An 18,252-nucleotide genomic window follows, 5' to 3' on the forward strand; every position below is an offset into this window, starting at 1 on the left:
CTGAAGGCTTCACTGCATTAGGGTGCACTACCAGGGGCAGGGACCTGGTTTGGGCTAGCCTACTGGGTTTTACTCCGTGGTGTCACCCAGGTCAAGCATTCCCCACCAATCCTGCTTGAGAGGGGAATATGTGACTGAGGTCACTGCAGTGTCCTGTTCTGCCTAGGCTGCCCAGTCCCAGAATGTCCTCTGTTGGAGCCTCATAGTCTATGGAAGGGTCCCCATTCCTCTCACTCACCGCAGGTTGATGCAGGCTCCCCGCCAGCTCTGCTCTCAATTCAGTTTGCCAATTCCTGCTCTCAGAGCTTTCGTGTCTCTATGCAGCAGCTGCGGCAGGAAATTCAAGCTGTGGTTTCCAGAGGCGCGGGTTCCAGCTTTGGCACCTCCAAGACTTCAGCTGTTCCAATCGTAGCACCAGGATTGCATTTCTGATTGTTTTCTCTCAGCTTAGTTCGTTCCTGGGTCGGCAGGGTATATCTCCCCCTGCTTAGGACTCCCCACACCGCACCATTCCTGGAATCTAAGCTGGTTATCTCAGAGAACCTCTGTAGCTGCTGTTGTCTATCCACCATGTTCTCCCCAAGAAAAGATTCTTACTCCATCATTTACTAGCTGAGTGACCTTGGGTCAAGTGCTTATGCCATTGATTTCTATTTATTTATACAACTTAAATAACATATCACTTTTTTTTTGGTCTTTTTCTTTTTTATCGGTACTGGGGATCAAACTCATGACCACACACTTGTAAGGCAGATGCTTATGCCACTGAGCTAAATCTCCAGGCCCAACACATTATTTCTTAAATTGATAACAACCTTAAATGATGGGCAGAATGGTAAAAAATAATAAACTATGCCTCTATTTACTTTCTCTAAAATGAGGATCATAATAGAACTTACCTTTATAGATTCTTTTATACTGACTAAATTTTATTTATTTTTTGGTGCTGGGGATTGAATCAGAGCCTCATTCATGCAAGACAAGTGATCTACCACTGAGCTACACGCCAGTCCTTGACAAATCTTATAGCAAGTGCCTATTTCATATGTTGTGAGAATTAAACAGTTTGATGTATATAAATCTCTCAAAACAATGCCTGGCTCACAAAGTGCTGGGTAACTGTTTCCTGTTGATTTGGAGCTTTGCACACATGTGTGTAAATATGCACTCTGAGTCAGAAGCTGCTCTTCCTTGCCTTCAAGCCCAGTGGGATCAGGAGTCTATGACATTAATTCTCATGTTACTTTATAATTATTTATTCTTCCATGCCTAAGTTTTGTAAGGCAGAACCCTGTTTTTCTCTACTCTCTTCTTTCATAAAGTTTATTGAATAGATTGTTCAATAGGACCCAAAAAAACACAGCGAAAGTGATCGGTTACTGTCCAGAACCCCGTGATGATAAAACACTAGATCTCAGACCGTCCCATACTTTTAGTCCCAGAATCCAACTGATGCCACAGGCAGTTGCTCGAGACCTCTTCCTGTACTTCCTCCGAGCCCTTGTTACCCTGAGATTTGCCATTCCTCATGCCCCGGGATTACCTGCTGTGGTTTCTGCGAGGTTTAGATATCTACGAGGTTTCATGTGTTGAAATTTAATCCTCACTGTATTTAGAGGGTGGAAAGAATCCCATTATGCTTTTAGAGGTGGCTTTTGGGAGGTGATTAGGAAGAATTAAATAAGGTCTCAAAGTGGAGTCCCAAGATTGAATCTGGTGGAGATGATATAGATAGACAGATAAAATAGTAGATAGATTATGGACACATACAGTTATCTATCTATCTATCTATCTATCTATCTATCTACCTACCTATCGTCATCATCATCTCTCTGCACATACCCGCCCAGGGCACTCCTTATCCAACTCTGCACTGTGACATTTGTACTTTCAGTGTTCTAACTTGTAAGATAAATAAACACTTTTTCTTTCTAAAGTAGCCTGTCAAATTTCATTGTAGTTATTTAAAAAAAAAAACAGACTAAAACAGTTTCTTTGTCTTTTTTTCTCAATATTTACAATACTAGAGACTAAATCGAGGCATAGCCTTGCACATGATGCTCTGTTTGAGCTCTATCATTAAACCACCTCCTAAATCTTTTTCATTTCATTTCATTTTAGAGACAGAGTCTTACTGTGTAGTTCAAGCTGGCCTCGAGTTCATTGTGTAGCCCAGACTGGTCTCAAACTCATGGCGATCCTTCTGCCTCAAGTGCTGAGATTACAGGTGTGCACCACCACACCTAGCTTCATTTTATTTTGAAACAATACCTTACTAAGTTTCCCAGGCTGTCCCCAATCTTATGATCCTCCTGCCTCAGTGCTATGAGTAACTAGGATTGTAAGCATGTATCCAGTTCATATCCCTAATCTTGATCCTATGAGTACACTCAGAAAATCTAGCAAAATAGCTCAACTCTTGTCAAATATCCTGGACCTCCAGGTACTAGCAAAGACTCTGGTTTTGCATTTCCCGTAGCTTCAGCGCTTGTCTTCATCTCGCTTCTATTTATTTTTTTCCACTTTCACTTGGCATTCATGGACACTGCCTCTCTTTTCTGGTTACACTATGGCTAGAGGAATTAACAGCTACTGTCTAGGAGCCAAGCTGTGATGCCTCGTGTTAATGTTAATGAACACCTGATGAAAAGAATCTAAACTGCTGACTTCCGGGAGAACATGGCGGATAGATAACAGCAACTACCGGAGGCTCTCTGAAAGGCTCGGCTCAGAAATCAGGAATGATGCGGACTAAGGAGACATGAGCCAGTAGAGATATGCTCTGCTGACTCAGGAACGAACTGGGCTGAGAGAAACCAACTTGGAATGCAGTCCTGGTGCTAAAATAGGAACAGAAAAGTCTCAGTGTAGAGGCTGGACCCCGCGCCATTGGAAACCGCGGTTTGGATTTCCCACCACTCGGCGTCTGGCTGCCTCCACAGCAGCTCGGCAAGGAGAGACGCGCAGAAGCTCTGGGAACGGGAGTCTGCGAACGGAGTTGAAAACAGGACGGACAAGGAGGCGTACACTGACTGGTGGCGAGGTGAGTGAGAGAAACTGATACTCCACCACAGTTTGACTCCAGCGGAGGACTTTCTGGGCTCGGGCAGTCCTGTAAGAGCAGGGCGCGGTGGCGACTCCAGCCACACATTCCCCTCTCGGATGGGATTGGTGAAAAGTGCCTGGCCTGCGTGACGCTGCGGGCGGACTTGGTAGGCTAGCCTAACCCAGATCCCAGAGCCTGACGGTGGCCCGGAGGGGTGACTGCCACGTAGGCTGCCTAGTCCGTCCCTGGGCAGCGGTGGGCGGGAACACCTAGCCAGCGCAATTTGATCAGGCTGTGGCTGACAGGCAGGGAAGCTGGGCCTCCTATGTAAGCTTGCATTTTATAAGGAACGGAGAAAATGGGGAAGGGAAGCAACAAGAAAGGCTCCTCGGCCCCCAATTCTGAGAAACAGGCAATAGCGGACACCGCACCAATAGACATTAAGCGCCATATAGAGAGCCTCATAGACCAATTCAGGAATGAAGTTATCAATGACCTGAAGCTAGAAGTATGCAGAATAGTTAGAGAAATGCTAAGCACCACCCAGGAAAAAACAGATGGTGGAATGGAAGAACAGAAAAAGAGGGGAAAATTGTTTGATGGAGAAAACAGAGAAAGCATAGAGTACGTGAAGCAGGTTCAAAGGGACTATCAAGAAATTAAGAAGTCTATCCAAGACTGGCATAACAGCTTGAAAGAAACTAAGGACAGACTATCTGAGCTGGAGGGTAGACTTGTAATATGGGAGAATGAAACGAAAAACTTCTTAAAAATAACAAAGAAACAAACAGCAATAATACAAAGACAAGAAGATGATAAGAGGAGCCATAACTTAAGGATTAAGAACATAAAAGAAGAAGTAGGGACACAAACAAGTGAACTACAAAAGCTACTCACAGAAATAATCCAGGAGAATTTTCCTAATTTAGCAAAAGGTAAAGATACTCAGATGTACGAGGCATACAGGACCCCAGCCAGCTACAACCCTAACAGAGAAACACCCAGGCATATAATAATAAAAATTCCAGAAATTCAATACAAGAACAGAATATTAAAAGCTGTAAGAGACAAGAAACAGACCACTTACAAGGGAACACCCATCAGAATTACAGCAGATTTCTCTGCACAAACCATCAAATCACGAAGAGCATGGGGGGAAATAATTCAAGCTTTGAAAGATAATAATCTCCAGCCAAGATTGAGATATCCTGCACAACTGTCCCTGGAAATTGATGGAAAAGCAAGGTGCTTTCAGGATAAAGAGGAACTGGGGGAATTTGCAACCACAAATTCAACCCTACAGAAAGTATTGCAGGATATTCTAAAAAAAGAAAAATACAAAGAACCCAGAAATGGTGGCGGGGAGGCCACAACGAATGGAGCAGAGAACAAAATGAAGAAGACAAACTGACAGCTACTGACAGAAAAAGAGCTCAACAGAAATGAGACAGAGAAGATTGGATGATAGGAACAGCTATTTTAGAGAAAATGACATCTTAATAGGTAATACTGATTTAGTATCATCTTGTTTTGAAGTCTCATCTAGCTTTTGTTCTTCTGTCTCCAATGGTCTAAACAGGTTGTATCTTATTGGATTTTATTATGTACGATAGTATAAGCAAAAACCTTTTAAAGACAAGGAGATTATACAGAAACCATTGTTCATTTTCTGTTAGTCGATTCTAAATACCCTGTAATGCTGTCATTCTCTTAAATGGTTTTACATTGTTTTGATATACTTAATGATACAGTATTTGAATCAAGGACTTCAAGGAAAGAGTCAATATGGTAACGACTTTTAGGTCGGAATTATCTGGTGATGAAACACTATTCTGCTTAAATGGTTATGTTTTGATCTGCGCTGTTTTGCTGTTATGCCCTCTTTTTTCTCAATCTCCACTCCATTATTTACTTTTTTATTTTTATCTGTTTAATTAAAGGGAAAAAATAGCAGGATATAATATAGTAACCCACTTTGACTTTCTGTTATCTCGATTTGAAGCCCTGTATTACTCTCACCATCTTGTTTTTGACTGATGTTCCCCTATTCTGTTTTGATGGATAGTATCAGGTTCGAAAGTTTAGGCATCAGCTGAGAAGATAATGAGATTCATTATAACGCCCATTCTCGTTGACTTTTATCTACTTTTGAAGACCTACAATGTCTCCAATGTTTTGGTTTTGTCGGTTTTGTTCTTTACTAGTTTGTTCAATTGTATTATAACTAATGATATAGGCAATTCTATTAGAGATAGCGGGAGGCATTATGGTAACCATTGATGATCACCTTGTATTATGTTTTTATATTATCTATTATATCCACCCTTTTGACTTGACCGATTCTGTCCTGTTATGTCTCACTTGGTTTTACTCTCTTCCAAAAAAGCAATAAGAACCGTGGGAGCAATGAAACCCAAAATGTGTAGTAGTCATTGTACAAAAGAGAGGAAAAGAAAGTGCTCTAAACTATATAACTGCATGTATATTTAAGTGTATAAGATAGAAAATGATATCACAGAGTTTTATTGGATCATTGAACAGAACTGTTTGCAGTATCATTGTTGGAATGTCCACTCTACAAGCTTTAATTTTGTGACTTGAACAATTATTTTTAAGATGGCAATATGTAATCCATTAACTAGTGATTTCCTACTGTTCATTTTTTTCTTCTGTAAATCTGTATAACTTGTACCCTTTCACTTTTTTTTTCTTTTCTCCTTAAATAAAAAAAAAAGAATCTAAACTGCTTTCTTGAAATTTGAACACTGGCAACAATAGCTACAAGTGTGTAGGCATTTGTGAGGATCTGTCCTGGGGTCTGCAGAGGAGGTGCTGGCTCAGGACTAATGCAAGTTAGGCAACCATTTGAATAGAAACAGAAGCCACTGACTACTATCATGACGAATAGACAGTAGTAATTTTACCATTGTGCAATGGAAAGAATAAATTCCTGTGATTCAGTAGAGAGTAAAACTAAGAATATACCTCCTTGGTCAAGAAGCATGAAGCTGAAGGGCTTGGAGCAAGACAGCAGGCCATGAGTGGATAGCATAGGCCAGGGCCTGCTGGGAAATTGGGAACTGAGTTTGGGGGCAGCCTACTCAAAGGACCGGAGCTCTGATTTGTCACCTCAGAGAGCAGCATTGGGGTGTTTTAGAGCACAGCTATTAAATGGCCAACCCTGGCAGACAATACAATGACAGACCTTGGCTGGCTACACACGTGGCCCTGCATGATCCTCAATCCTGCAGCAACTCAGTAGCCTAAAGTTGTCTTAGCAGCCTTGGTCACCAGACTAGGACTCCTGGGAAGGAGTGACCTTGGCCCATAAGTGACCCTTGAGGCTTCCTGTACTGGAATTATTAGTGTCCTTGAAGCTAGTAGGACCAGAAGGGCCAATGGTATTCCAGAAAGTGGCACTCTGGGTACGTGCAGGGAGAGGAGAGTCTACTGATCCAGCTTTCTGCCTCCTCAGAGCTACACTTCAGGTGTACAGAGTGTTATAGGGTTATAGGGACCTCCCACCCCAGCCCACCAAAGCTTTTGAAAACACCATATTCATTAATATGTGGGGAGGGGTAGACACGGGAGGTGTTCATGGTTGCCAGCCACACACCCAGCAGGCTGAGCTAGGAATTACCTTAGCAGTCTCCAAACCCAGAGAATGGATGGCTGCTTTTGTCTCCCAGATCGCCTGGCCCACCGGAGCTCAGGAGTTTCAGGAGTTCTACTTCTGCCTCCCTAGCTGGTCAATGCACAAGAGGGCCCGACAGTGTCCTAGTGACACCACTGGGGCAAGGAAGAGGCCACTCCAGAGGCTGTGGGAAGATAGTGGGACGGGATAGAAGTCCCAATTGAGACTGGGAGCTTGTTGAGTGGCCTGGGCCTGGCAAGGTGGGGGTGTATCACACTTCCTTTTTGCCCTCCTTTAGTTTAAGACCAGAGAAGGGGGAACTTGCTCTCAAAAGTCCCAGTAGCTTCCTTCCTCCTGCTCCCCAAATCCTCATGTTATCTCCTAAAGTGTCACTAGGGGCCGCTCTTTGGAAAGGAGACATGTGGCTTGAGGAATAGGTTAACACAGGCCCTAGAGTCCTAGCTCCAGACCCAGAGCCTCCTATTTTACCACCAAAGAGACAGGACTGTGTGGTTTGGGGGTCCAGAGAAGATCACTTCTTAATCGCTGCTTCATCTAAAAAACCAAGGGCATTAGAGGCCCGCATTGTAGGTCAGTGGCAGAACACTTGCCTAGCATGTGTGAGATCCAGGGTTTGATTAATTTTGCAAAAAATGAAAAACAAAACAAAAACCCAGCCAGGCACAGTGGTACATATTTGTAAGCCTAGCACTTGGGAGACTGAGGCAGGAGGATCACAGGTTTTTTTGTTTTGTGGTTTTTATTTATTTATTTTTGGTGGGGGAGTGGTATCAGGAATTGAATTCAGGACCTTGCTCTTGCCAGGCAGGCACTGTGCCACTAAACTAAATCCCCAGCCCAAGGACCACACGTTTGAGGCCAGCCTGAGCTACATATCAAGCCTCTATCTCAAAAAACAAAAACAAAAAAAGGGCATTAGATTCACTTTCTAATGAACTGCTCAACTCTGACTGTTTTGGATCATATGTAAAGGGAACCCTTTTCCCACTGTTATTCCTAGTCCAGCATAGGGAGAATGGATACTCTCTGAAGTACCACGGAGTTCTCCAGCCCTTGATTCTGCCCGTTTGCATTCCCTCAAGACATCAGGACGAGAGGTGGGGATCCAGAAAGACAAGAATAATTACAGGTTTGGAGCTGGAAGGAAAGTGAAAACTACACAGTTCATGTGTGGTATAATTAATTTTAATTTAGAAGAAATCCACATGACATAAAATTTACCATTATAAAGTTTACATGTCAGTAGGATTTAGTTCATTCATAATGTTATACAACCACCATCTGCATTTACTTTCAAAATACATTAAATTTCCCCTTCTTAGCACCTAGCAGCTATTGATTCACTTTCTAGCTCTGGATTTGTATGTCATAGATACATCACATAAATGAGTCACACAATGTATGAGTTCATTTTCCATTGCTCCAATAAAATACCTAAGGCAAAGTATTTACAAAGAAAAGAAGTTTATTATGCTCATAGTTTGGAGCAATGTGCCAAGAGCTATCTGGCTCTAGTGAGGGCCCCCTTGGCTGTGTCACAGTGTGGATGACATCATGGTAGGTGTGTGTGACAGAGGGAGAGACCACGTGGTGACAGGAAACCAGACAGTAAGAGAGGCTCAGCTCCTGCTCTTTTATTGCAACTTTCTTGAGAACAACTAATTCACTCTGACAAACCAGCATTAATTTTTCCTGCTGGGCCGTGCCCCCAATTCCCTGAATACTTCTCGTGGGCACCAGCTCTTCAAGGTCCCTCTCCTATCACAATGTGACACTGGGAACCATGTCTCTAACACATGAGCTCTTGGGATATCAAACCATATCTTAAGCACTGCAAACCACAGGTGGTCTCTCTGCACGTTTTCAAGGTTTATTCACCTATCAGTACTTTATTCCCTTTTTCAAAATTTTTATTGTGGCTAATTATAGATATTATAAATTTTACCATTTAAAGCATTGGTAAATGTACAAATCTGGGGCACTAAGAACCTTCACAATAGTCAGGAATGGTGGCACACGCCTATTTCCAGCACTCAGAGGCAGAGGCAGGAGGATCACTGTAAGTTTGAGGCCAGTCTAGGCTACATAGTGCGTTCAAGGCCAGCCTAAACCCTGTCTCCAAAAACCAAAGAAGGAGGAGGATGAGAAGCAGGAGAAGGAGAAGGCAAAAGAGAAGAAGATTCATAATATTGTGCTATCATTATCACTACCTAATTCCAGAACGTTTTCATCATCATCCACAACAGAAACTCCATGTTCCTAAACAATGACTCCCCACCATCCACTGCCTCTGAGCTCCCAGTGAGCTCTTCTGTCTCTATGAGTTGCCTTTTCTAGGAATCTCCTATAGGTGGGATCAGACTGGGTGATGCTCTTTGTGCCTCCTTCTTCCCTCCACAGCAATTCCACTTTTCACCCACACTATAGCACTGATCAGTACGCTACTCCTTTTAATGAATGAACAATATTCTATTTATCATTTTTATTCTATGAGCAGTGATTGATAGCTTCAGCCAGGGAAGACCTACAGTGTGCCAGATACTTTGCAAACACTTCATTCACTTATTTGTCCCACTTATTTAAAGTCTAGTGATGCCTATTGAGCAGATGAGGAAATTTAAAGCTAGAAGGGTGTTATGGCTTGTGTCTGGATGCCCTGCAAAGCCTCCTGCGGTCATAGGGTTTTTTCAGAGTCGGCTGAATCTAGAGGGTATAATGCTGGGATTAAGGGTGTGAGTGCCACATCCACTCTAGGGTGAGGATCCTGAATACACTAAAGGGACTGAAACAGTCTTGTCTGCCCCTAGTTGCTTTCGCTGACTTCCAGTGCCATGAACTGTTGCCCCTCTGCCATGTGTCGCCCTGCCTTGGAACCAGCCAACTGTGAACTGAAACCTCTAACACTGTGAGCTAAATAAACCCCTCCTTTAACTTTCAGTGTTGGATATTTTATCTCAGCACTGAGAAAAGTAACCAAGACAAAGGGAGCTGACTTTCTCAAAGGTCACACAGTTGAATACTGGTGAAACCCATGCCCAAACCCTCTGATGTGGTGATTCCCAGGTGTCTATGGGGTGAGGCTCCATCAAGGTTAGACAGAGAGGCCAGTGGGCAGGAGACCAAGAGAAGGCAGCTGGGGCCATCTGCTTACAGAGAGAGGTGAAGTAGGGCCCCCACATCCACCTACCCCTAATCTTTTCCACCAGGCCTCCACTTCATCCAGGGCCAGCTCCTTCCTGACAACTGCCCTTTGCCTGCCTCCACTCCAGGCTTTGTCTCTGACTCCTCTGTGGCAAAGACTGAGGTCTCCGGAGTCCACTGCAGCACAAGCTCTAGGCTCTTAATGATGCCCTATAGTGACCACGTTGACTTTTGCCTTGAGTCTTTACTTCATTCTACTCCTGTGCTCTGCAGGTGCCTGGCTGGCCTTCCCAGGGTCTGACTCTCCCATCCTCCTGTCCTCAGAACCAGCCAGGCCTGACCCCCACTCCCTGAGCCCCTGCAGGAGAACCTGCACCCAAATATAATGTGCCCGATTTTTGTCCAGACAGCAGATGGTTCAGGGAGAGATGAATTGTGGTGACTTTTTCCTGAGAGGCCCTCTGTACTCCTACCCACCCCACACCCATTCCAAATGGGTTATGAAAGCGGAGGTCACGTCTTCTTACCCACATTTCTAGTAACCCCCCCCTTTCTCATTTTCACCCTGCCTGTCCTGGCTCCATCCTTAGGAACTGGCAACTCCACCTGCTCTTGTTGCCTCACCCACATTCCTTGCCCCTGTCCTCTCACCTTCTCAGAGAGTCCTCTGAGGAAGAAATACACAGCTGAGATTTTCAGTGGTATCTTCAGGATCCTGGGGTACAGAGGTGACATAGGGTTGGAATGATGGTGAATCCAGAGTTCTTCAGTTACCCTGAGGCTTCCTGCTGAAGGAGTGTAGGTTGAGAACACAGGAAACTGGGGGTCTGTGGGCTTCCCATGGTCTTTACCATCTGCAGCCTCTTCTACACATGTCCAGGCCTCCTCCTTCTCTTCCTCCCTGAGGATTGGCTGAGCTGTGCTGTGGACAGATGGTGGAGGGGCACTGCAATGCGGTCTTCTAGCAAGGTCTGGTAATCCTTTATGAGGTTCTTGCTCAGGGGCACACTAGGTATCCAGGCCAGCTTTAGAGCCTTCTTCTGGTAATGAGGCAGAGGGTTTGGACAGGGCCAGTTCCTGGCTACAGCAATAGGAACTGCACTGGGCAGCAGTGGGAGGCCCTGAGACTCAAACCATCCATCAGCTGATTTGTACCAGGACCTGTTAGAGAAGGAAGAGAGGTCAAGGGAGAGCAAAAAGCATGGTGGGGAAGGATGGGAAGGAAAGGTGAGCTTGTCTTCCACCAGCTGACTGGGCACCAGGCTACAGGAATCTCTTCTATTTCCTGTATGTCAAATGGTCTGCACTGTGTCCTAGGTGTGTGTTTTGGCATAAATCTGGTGAGATCATATGGTGTAGCTAGTAAAGCTTTCATCCTTTTGACATATTGTGTATAACATCATTCAGTCTCTCTTTCTCTCTGTCTCTGTCTGTCTCTGTCTCTCTGTCTGTCTCTCTCTAAGACAGGTCTCACTATGTAAGTTCAGACTGACCTTAAACTATGTAGCCCAGGCTGGCCTCAACCTTGTGGAGACTTTCCTTCTCAACCTTCTGAGGGCTGGAATTACAAGTGTGTACCACCACACCAGCTGGATTCTTACCTAAATTGTAACTGTCCTTCAGGTTTTACCGTGTTCACTAACATAGTGCTTGTGATAAGGCCACTCAACTCAGTGCAAGCCAGTGACTTCCTCTTTGTTGGCCCATAGTGTTTAAACAGAGTAGTAGAAAATTTGCTTTGGAGACAGGGTCCCTTTGTGTCATTCAGGCTGGCAATCCTCCTGCCCCCGCCCCCTGAGTGCTTTGATTACAGGTGTGTGCCAATGTTTAAACAGAGTAGTAGAAAATTTGCTTTGGAGACAGGGTCCCTTTGTGTCATTCAGGCTGGCAATCCTCCTGCCCCCGCCCCCTGAGTGCTTTGATTACAGGTGTGTGCCAACTGTTTTTTTAAAACAGTTGAATAGTTGCAGGTTTTCCGCTGTAGCAGATATTCCCATTTTTTACTGGTGATTTATTCAAGGGTTCTCAGCCATGACTGAACATTAGAATTACCCTGGGAACCCTTTAAAAGTAAAACATTGCAGAGGGGTGTAGTTCAGTAATAGAATGCTTGCCTAGCCTGCATCCCAAAATCACCAAAAATAAAATAAAAACCATGCCCGAGCTATGACTTGCATTATCTAGGTTAGAATTTCCAGGATGGCGGTAAGCCTTTTTTTTTTTTTCCCCTTACAGTACCTGAGGATTGAACCCAGAATCTTTACCACAACTTACATCTCTGGCCATTTTTAAATTTTTATAGGCAGGATCTTGCTAAATTGCCTGGCTGGGCTTGACCTTATGATTATCCTGCCTCAGCTTCCCAGACTCCTGGAGATAAACCCAGAACTATATGCATGCTAAGTACACACACTGCTGCTGAGCTCACAGTCTTTGTAGAACAATTTTTTTTTTTACTCTTCCCTTATAGAACAGTTCAGGAGAAACAACCAGATTTATTAGGCTTCTCCTCTCTTTAGCTTTTGTGGCTCCACCTCTGCACATGTACAACTCTGTTAAGGTCCAGCTGAAATAGTACCTTCTCTGTGAACACCAAAAGCTTGCCTGAGGGGCTGGGACTGTAGCTCAGGGGTAGAGCATGTGCCTGCTCAAGTCCCCGGTTCAATCCTAATCATCACTGCCAACAAAAAACAAATGAAAAGCCTCACCCAAGACTCCTTCACACCAGCTCCAGGGTGCATGCCCACAGTGGCCCCTTCCTTCATGGAAATGCTCCACTGATGACAATGCCATTTCTCCTACCCCTTCTGTATGTGCCACTTAATCTCTTTAACAAGCCAGTCAGGAACAGGGCTCATCTCTAATACATACTGGAGAAAAGTGAAGCTCAGAACACTTTTAAACACCTGGGTATCATGTTGCATGCTTAACAATTCCAGCACTCAGGAAGCTGAGTCAAGAGGAATGCTGTGAGTCAGTGCCAGCCTGAACTACAATGAGCTCAAGGTCAGTCTGAACTACATAGTGAGGCCCATTCTCATAAACAACAACAGCAACAACAATTTTTAAAAGTTGAGATCATTTTTGAAAGTTGAGCACATTTGTGACCTGGGGCTGTGTGAAATTGTGCGAAATCTTTGACTACTGCCTTGAATGCTCAGTCTATAAAGTGGAGTCCCAGGAGATTACATAATACAGATAAAGGGAGCCAGGCGTGGTGGCACATGCCTATACTCCTAGCACTCAGAAGGCTGAGGCAGGAGAATTGTTGCAAGTTCAAGACCAGCCTGGGCTACAAAGTGAGCTCAAGGTCAGCCTGAACTGCATAATGAGACCGTTTCAAAAAAAGATAATAGTTAAAGGAATTAGATTCAACTATGGATCTTTTTGAGCAGGATGCTAAGTCTTATTCACTTTGGATCCTGCAGTAGCACAAATTAGCCATCAACAGTCTCATAGCAAGTACAGCAGACAAATCATGAGCAGTGCCTATCAGGAAGTCCCTTCTGAGTGGGAGGAGCTGGGAACTCTCAAACAATTCCTTTTAATTTCTGTCTGTTCCCACCACTCCTCTCTCTCTCCCCTTTGCAGGCTTTCTACCCCTCCAGTCTTAACCCTGGCTTCCACATCAAGTGCAGGGAGTGGTGAGGAGCCAGACACATGAGGACACCAGTACGCTCACAGCAGTCTGGCTCACAGCAGCTCCTCCAGAATTTCTTCCACCAGAGCATCTTGTTTTGGTTTGGTTCTGTCTTTTCTTTTTCCTGTCCTTTCTCTTTTCTTTCTCCTTCCTTCCTTCCCTCCTTCCCTCCTTCCTTCCCTTCTGTCTTTCTTCCCCTCCTTTTTTTTTTTTTTTTTTTTTTGGTGCTATGGATGGGACATGCTAAGCAAGCACTCCACCACTGCTCCGCATCCTAGTCCCTGGCTCAGTTCTTTTACATATTCACTAATTCATTTTCTTCTTTTAGTTTTTGAGATCAGATCTCACTATGCAGTTCAGGCTGTCCTTGAACCCACTATGTACTCCAGCCTGGCCTTGAACTCACTGCCATCTTCCTGCCTCAGTCTCCAGAGTCCTGGGATTACAAGCCTGGGCCATCACATTTGGTTTAACTAACGCATCCTATTCTCACTCGGTGAGGGACATATTTACGATACTCACTTTATCAGGGATGGTACTGAGTTTAGAGAAACGAAGCAATTTACCAGTGATGGACTTCCTGGAACTTAACCCTATACTCCCCTGCCTTAAACATGTAATAAGTTTTACATGTTCTTTTTCTGGTTTAAAAATGATAAAGTTCTGGGGATGTAGTTCAGTGGTGGTGAACTTGCCTAGCATGCCCAAGGCTCTGACTTCAATCCCTAGCACCACTCATGCACGTGCATGTACGCACACACACACTCACAAGGCAATAATGGCTTTCTTATAATACACACTGTCTCACAATGTGAGTAGTTTACAGGCATGTGTGGTTTTTATTGTTGTTATTGCTATTGTTTGTTTCTTTTCTTTTTCTTTTTGCTTTTTTTCTTTCTTGTTGTTGTTTTTGTTGCTTTGTTTCGTTGGATTTAGAATTTTTTTTTAGATGAAGTCTTGCTATGCAGCCCAGACTGGTCTTGAACTTGCAGTCTTCCTGTCTCAGTCTCCTGAGTGCCGGATGGCCCGACTTTGATGGCTATTTGGAGGGTAAGAACTGAGTCACATTCCTCAGTATCCCCAGAGTCTAGAAGGATTGATCATTTGAGTGACACTCTATATCGTTTTTAAACAATAAAGTGCCCCCTCTTGCTGGTCTTGTCCTGCTCCCCTAGTCTTTCTAGCTATGCTGTATTCTGAAAATGAATGTCAGTTGGGGTGCAGCCCAACGGCAGAGCACTTGCCTAGCATGTGCAAGGCTCTGAGTTCCATCCTCAGCACCACAAAGACAAGCACAAAAGGTAGATGACCACAAGGAGGAAGGCAGGAGGACAGTTAGACACCAGGAAGGGGGGTTCACCCACAACAGGGGTGCACCATACAAGGGCTGCTCTTACTTCTTGAGCTTGGCAGGGGGCAGGATGTTGCCATGGGCATCAAGCAGAGGTGCTCTTATTTCACTTCTCAGCTTGAGTTTCTCTGCTTCCTTCAGCTGTTTCATGGTCTTCAGAATCACCTGGTTCTTCCTGTCCCCATCCAAAAAGATGGGTATGGAGTGGATGAAGTTCAGGAAGCTGTTTGGCCCCATCCAGGAAGGAGGAGGTACTGGGGGCTCTGCTGGCTGAAGGCGATAAGCATGTGGGTGTGTGAGCCAGCGCCAGACGTTGCTGTCGTAGGGCTTGTCAGGCCTCTTGGGGAAGGTGGCAGGCAGACGCCCCACATCGAGCCATGTATGGAAGCCCCAGGTGTGCTCGGCTGCACTCTTGCAAGGGTAGAGCAGCCTCTGACGCACGATGGACTTGATATCTGTGCAGGGTGGTCGCTGCAGGGCCAATTGGTGGTAGGCTTGCCGGGTGAAGCCAGGTAACTCCCAGGTCTTACCAGGAAGTAAGAACTGGCGCTGAAGCCATGTCTGATATTGGGGAAAGTGTTCATTGGCATGGACCATCTAGGAAAAGAAAAAGGGAGCGTGGAGATGGCTGTATCCACAAGGACTCAGCACAGGGCTGAGCCCTGAGCTCTGCTCCCCAAGGCACAGCCTCCTCTAACCCTGGATTCTTTCAGGGACACAGTAGCCTGGCAGGGAGGCACTTCTTCGTGTCTTGCCCCCCAGAAATTATGGCACTGTTTTCCATATTATTTCCTGGATCTTCCCTTCTTGCTCTCTTTCCACTGGTCATATTTTGGCCTTGATCGCCCACATCTCAGCTTTACTCATCTTTGGTCCCCTCCCCCATTATGATCATCCCACATTCCTGCCCAGGGCCTCCATCAAGTGGTGGCCCATGACACTCACTCCAGAAAGTTCCTGCCAGTGCTCTTGGTGACACCTGGTAACTCATGGAAAGCTCTTCTCCAGAAGTGACAACAGGGAATTTTTCATCCTGGCAACCCAGATTCCCTCTACTATTTCTCGCTCATTTGTGGTGCTTTTGGCTTTTGTTTTCCTGGAGGCTTCTACGATTGAGCCCATTTTTTACTTTGATACAGTCTTGCCTAGTTGCCCACTCTGGATTCCAACTTTCAATCCTCTTGCCTCAGCCTCCTAGAATGTTGAGATTACAGGCATGCATCATCACCTCCTCTTATTTTTCAATAAAATACAAGTATTGCTGGGCATGGTAGCCCATACCTATGATCTTAGCACTCAAGAAGCTGAGACAGGAGGATCACCAGTTCAACATCAGCCTGAGGATCAGTTCAAGGCCTGCATGAACTACAAAGTGAAACCCTGTCTTGAAAAAATTTTAATTAAAAATAAAATGCATTTTAAAAAAAGAAAGCATCTATAATGTCAATTCATTCCCTTTCCTGTACCTGTCCCCACTGGGAGATAAAATAGCAAATCTGTGTCAGTGCTGCTGATGCTTATGCATGTCCTGTTTGACCCTCAGGACTCTATGAGCAAGTCTTGTCATTGTCTTTGCTATGGCTTAAAAGTGTTCCCAAAACCCACAAATGCATGTCAGCTTGATTGCCAGTCAATGGGGCCATGGACAGTGGTGACACCTTTAGGAGGCATGGCTTAGTTGAGAGAAATGAGGTCACTGGCAGTTGCCTTGGTGGGGACCATGGGATCATGCCTCTTTCTCTGCTTTATAGCTGCCTAGAGGTCACAGGCCTCCTCCACCATGTGTTTCCACCATGATGACCTGAACCGCCACAGATCCGTGCCAAAAGGGCCAAGTGATCACAGACAGAAATCTCTAAAACCATGAGCCAAAATAAACCTTTGCTAAAGACAAATTGTGTGTCTCAATGAATGGAGACAGGGATCTGGACCAGTATGCAAGTGAGACAGCCTGTGGAACACTGGCTCAGCATGTAGCCTGGTCAGGACAAAATGTCTTTTAAATCCCTATTTGTCCCTGGGCTTTTGTTTTATCCAGGCTGGTGCTCACCTCACCATGTAGCCCCTGGCTGGCCTAGAATTTGCAGCACTCCTCCTGTGTTGGTCTCCTGAGTGCTAGGATTACAGGTATGTGCCATCATGCCCAGCCTCCCTGCAGTTTGGACCTTGTCCCCTAAATCATTTCTACAAATGGGGCAGGGGATGTGGTATAGGTTGACTCCCTAATTTGAGAATCCAAAAATCCAAAATGCTCAAAATCTAAATCTTTCTGAGCATCACATAGCATGACAGGTGGAAAATGCCACACCTAACATTAACTGACCAGTCAAGAAACAGGAACACTAAAAATGCTGAATAAAATGACTTGAAGGCTAGGTGCCTTCAAGGTATAAATGAAACACACAAATTTCACGTGTAGACAGGTCTCATTCCCAAGATATCTCATTCTTTATGTATACACAAACATTCCGAGATAAAAAAAAAAAAAATCCTAAATCCTAAAAGAATCCTATACCACACATTTCAGATAGAAGGTAACATGACGAGTCAAGGCCTATGAGAAGGCCGCTCAAGTCCGAGCTCTGCTGCCAGGTTATAGGGCTGAGAACACAATTTACACCCCAGGAGACCTGCTGCTCAGAGCACCAGCCCAACCAGAGGAAAAGGTACACTACCTGTAGCAGAGGCTCTCTGCGACATGAGTCACTGGGCCCTCTGAGTGACCTTGGTGTGTTGCTGGCCATTCTTCTGGGCTCAGAGCCAGGAGAGAGAGCTTTGTGAGGAGCCCTTTAGGGAACCATTGTTTGTTACTTGAGTTGCTATGGTGACACTTTCTGAAAGGTGATGTAGGGAGGCCCTTATCTGTCACATGAGACTCTTCAGTCCCTGGGTCCACCACCTGCCTTTCCACTGAGATAGGCAGAGGGCTGACTCTTGTCAGTTTGGGCTACAAAAATTGACAGAAGCAGGAACATTCAGGGAGGCCTCTTGGTGGTGGTAATAAGGCCCCTGCAACAGGGCTCCCCCTCCCCTGATGCTCCAGGTCCCAAGGAACAAAATTGGGAAGACGGGGAAGAGAAGTGGGATGTGCAGGGTAGCACTGGGAAAATCAGTACTTTCAGTATTAGAAATGGCATGGGAGAAAGCCAGGCACAATGGTGCATGCCTGGGACCCCAGCATTCTGGTAGACTAAGATAGGAGGATTGGTAGTTCAAGACTGCCCGGGCAATTGGCAAGACCGTCTCAAAGTAGAAAAGCTGTTGATGCAGCTCAGTGCAGAATCAAGTTCAATTCCCAGGAATCAAGGGAGGGCACCATGTGGAAGCCCTGGCACACTCTCCTTCAGTTGTTCCCATGGCAGCTGCAGGCCTTGCCTCTTCCCATTATCAGTTTTGATACCAATCCTCCTTCCATCCCT

The 18,252-nt window shown here is 45.1% G+C and overlaps 1 protein-coding gene across 1 annotated transcript; it reads right to left on the bottom strand.

Moving 5' to 3' along the window:
• Window positions 1-7,967: 7,967 nt before the first annotated feature.
• Tex52 (testis expressed 52) lies at window positions 7,968-18,135 on the bottom strand. The gene is made up of 3 exons (XM_013145103.2): window positions 17,509-18,135; window positions 14,880-15,430; window positions 7,968-11,003 (listed from the first exon to the last, which is right to left on the bottom strand). The coding sequence occupies exons 1-3, from the start codon at window positions 17,575-17,577 to the stop codon at window positions 10,709-10,711; spliced, it is 915 nt and encodes a 304-aa protein (XP_013000557.2). The 5' UTR covers window positions 17,578-18,135; the 3' UTR covers window positions 7,968-10,708.
• Between the last annotated feature and the right edge of the window lie 117 nt (window positions 18,136-18,252).

This window comes from Cavia porcellus, unplaced genomic scaffold (assembly GCF_034190915.1).
Source record: "Cavia porcellus strain 051 isolate PalLab524CR breed Dunkin Hartley unplaced genomic scaffold, mCavPor4.1 scaffold_27, whole genome shotgun sequence".
Classification (NCBI taxonomy): Eukaryota; Metazoa; Chordata; class Mammalia; order Rodentia; family Caviidae; genus Cavia; species Cavia porcellus.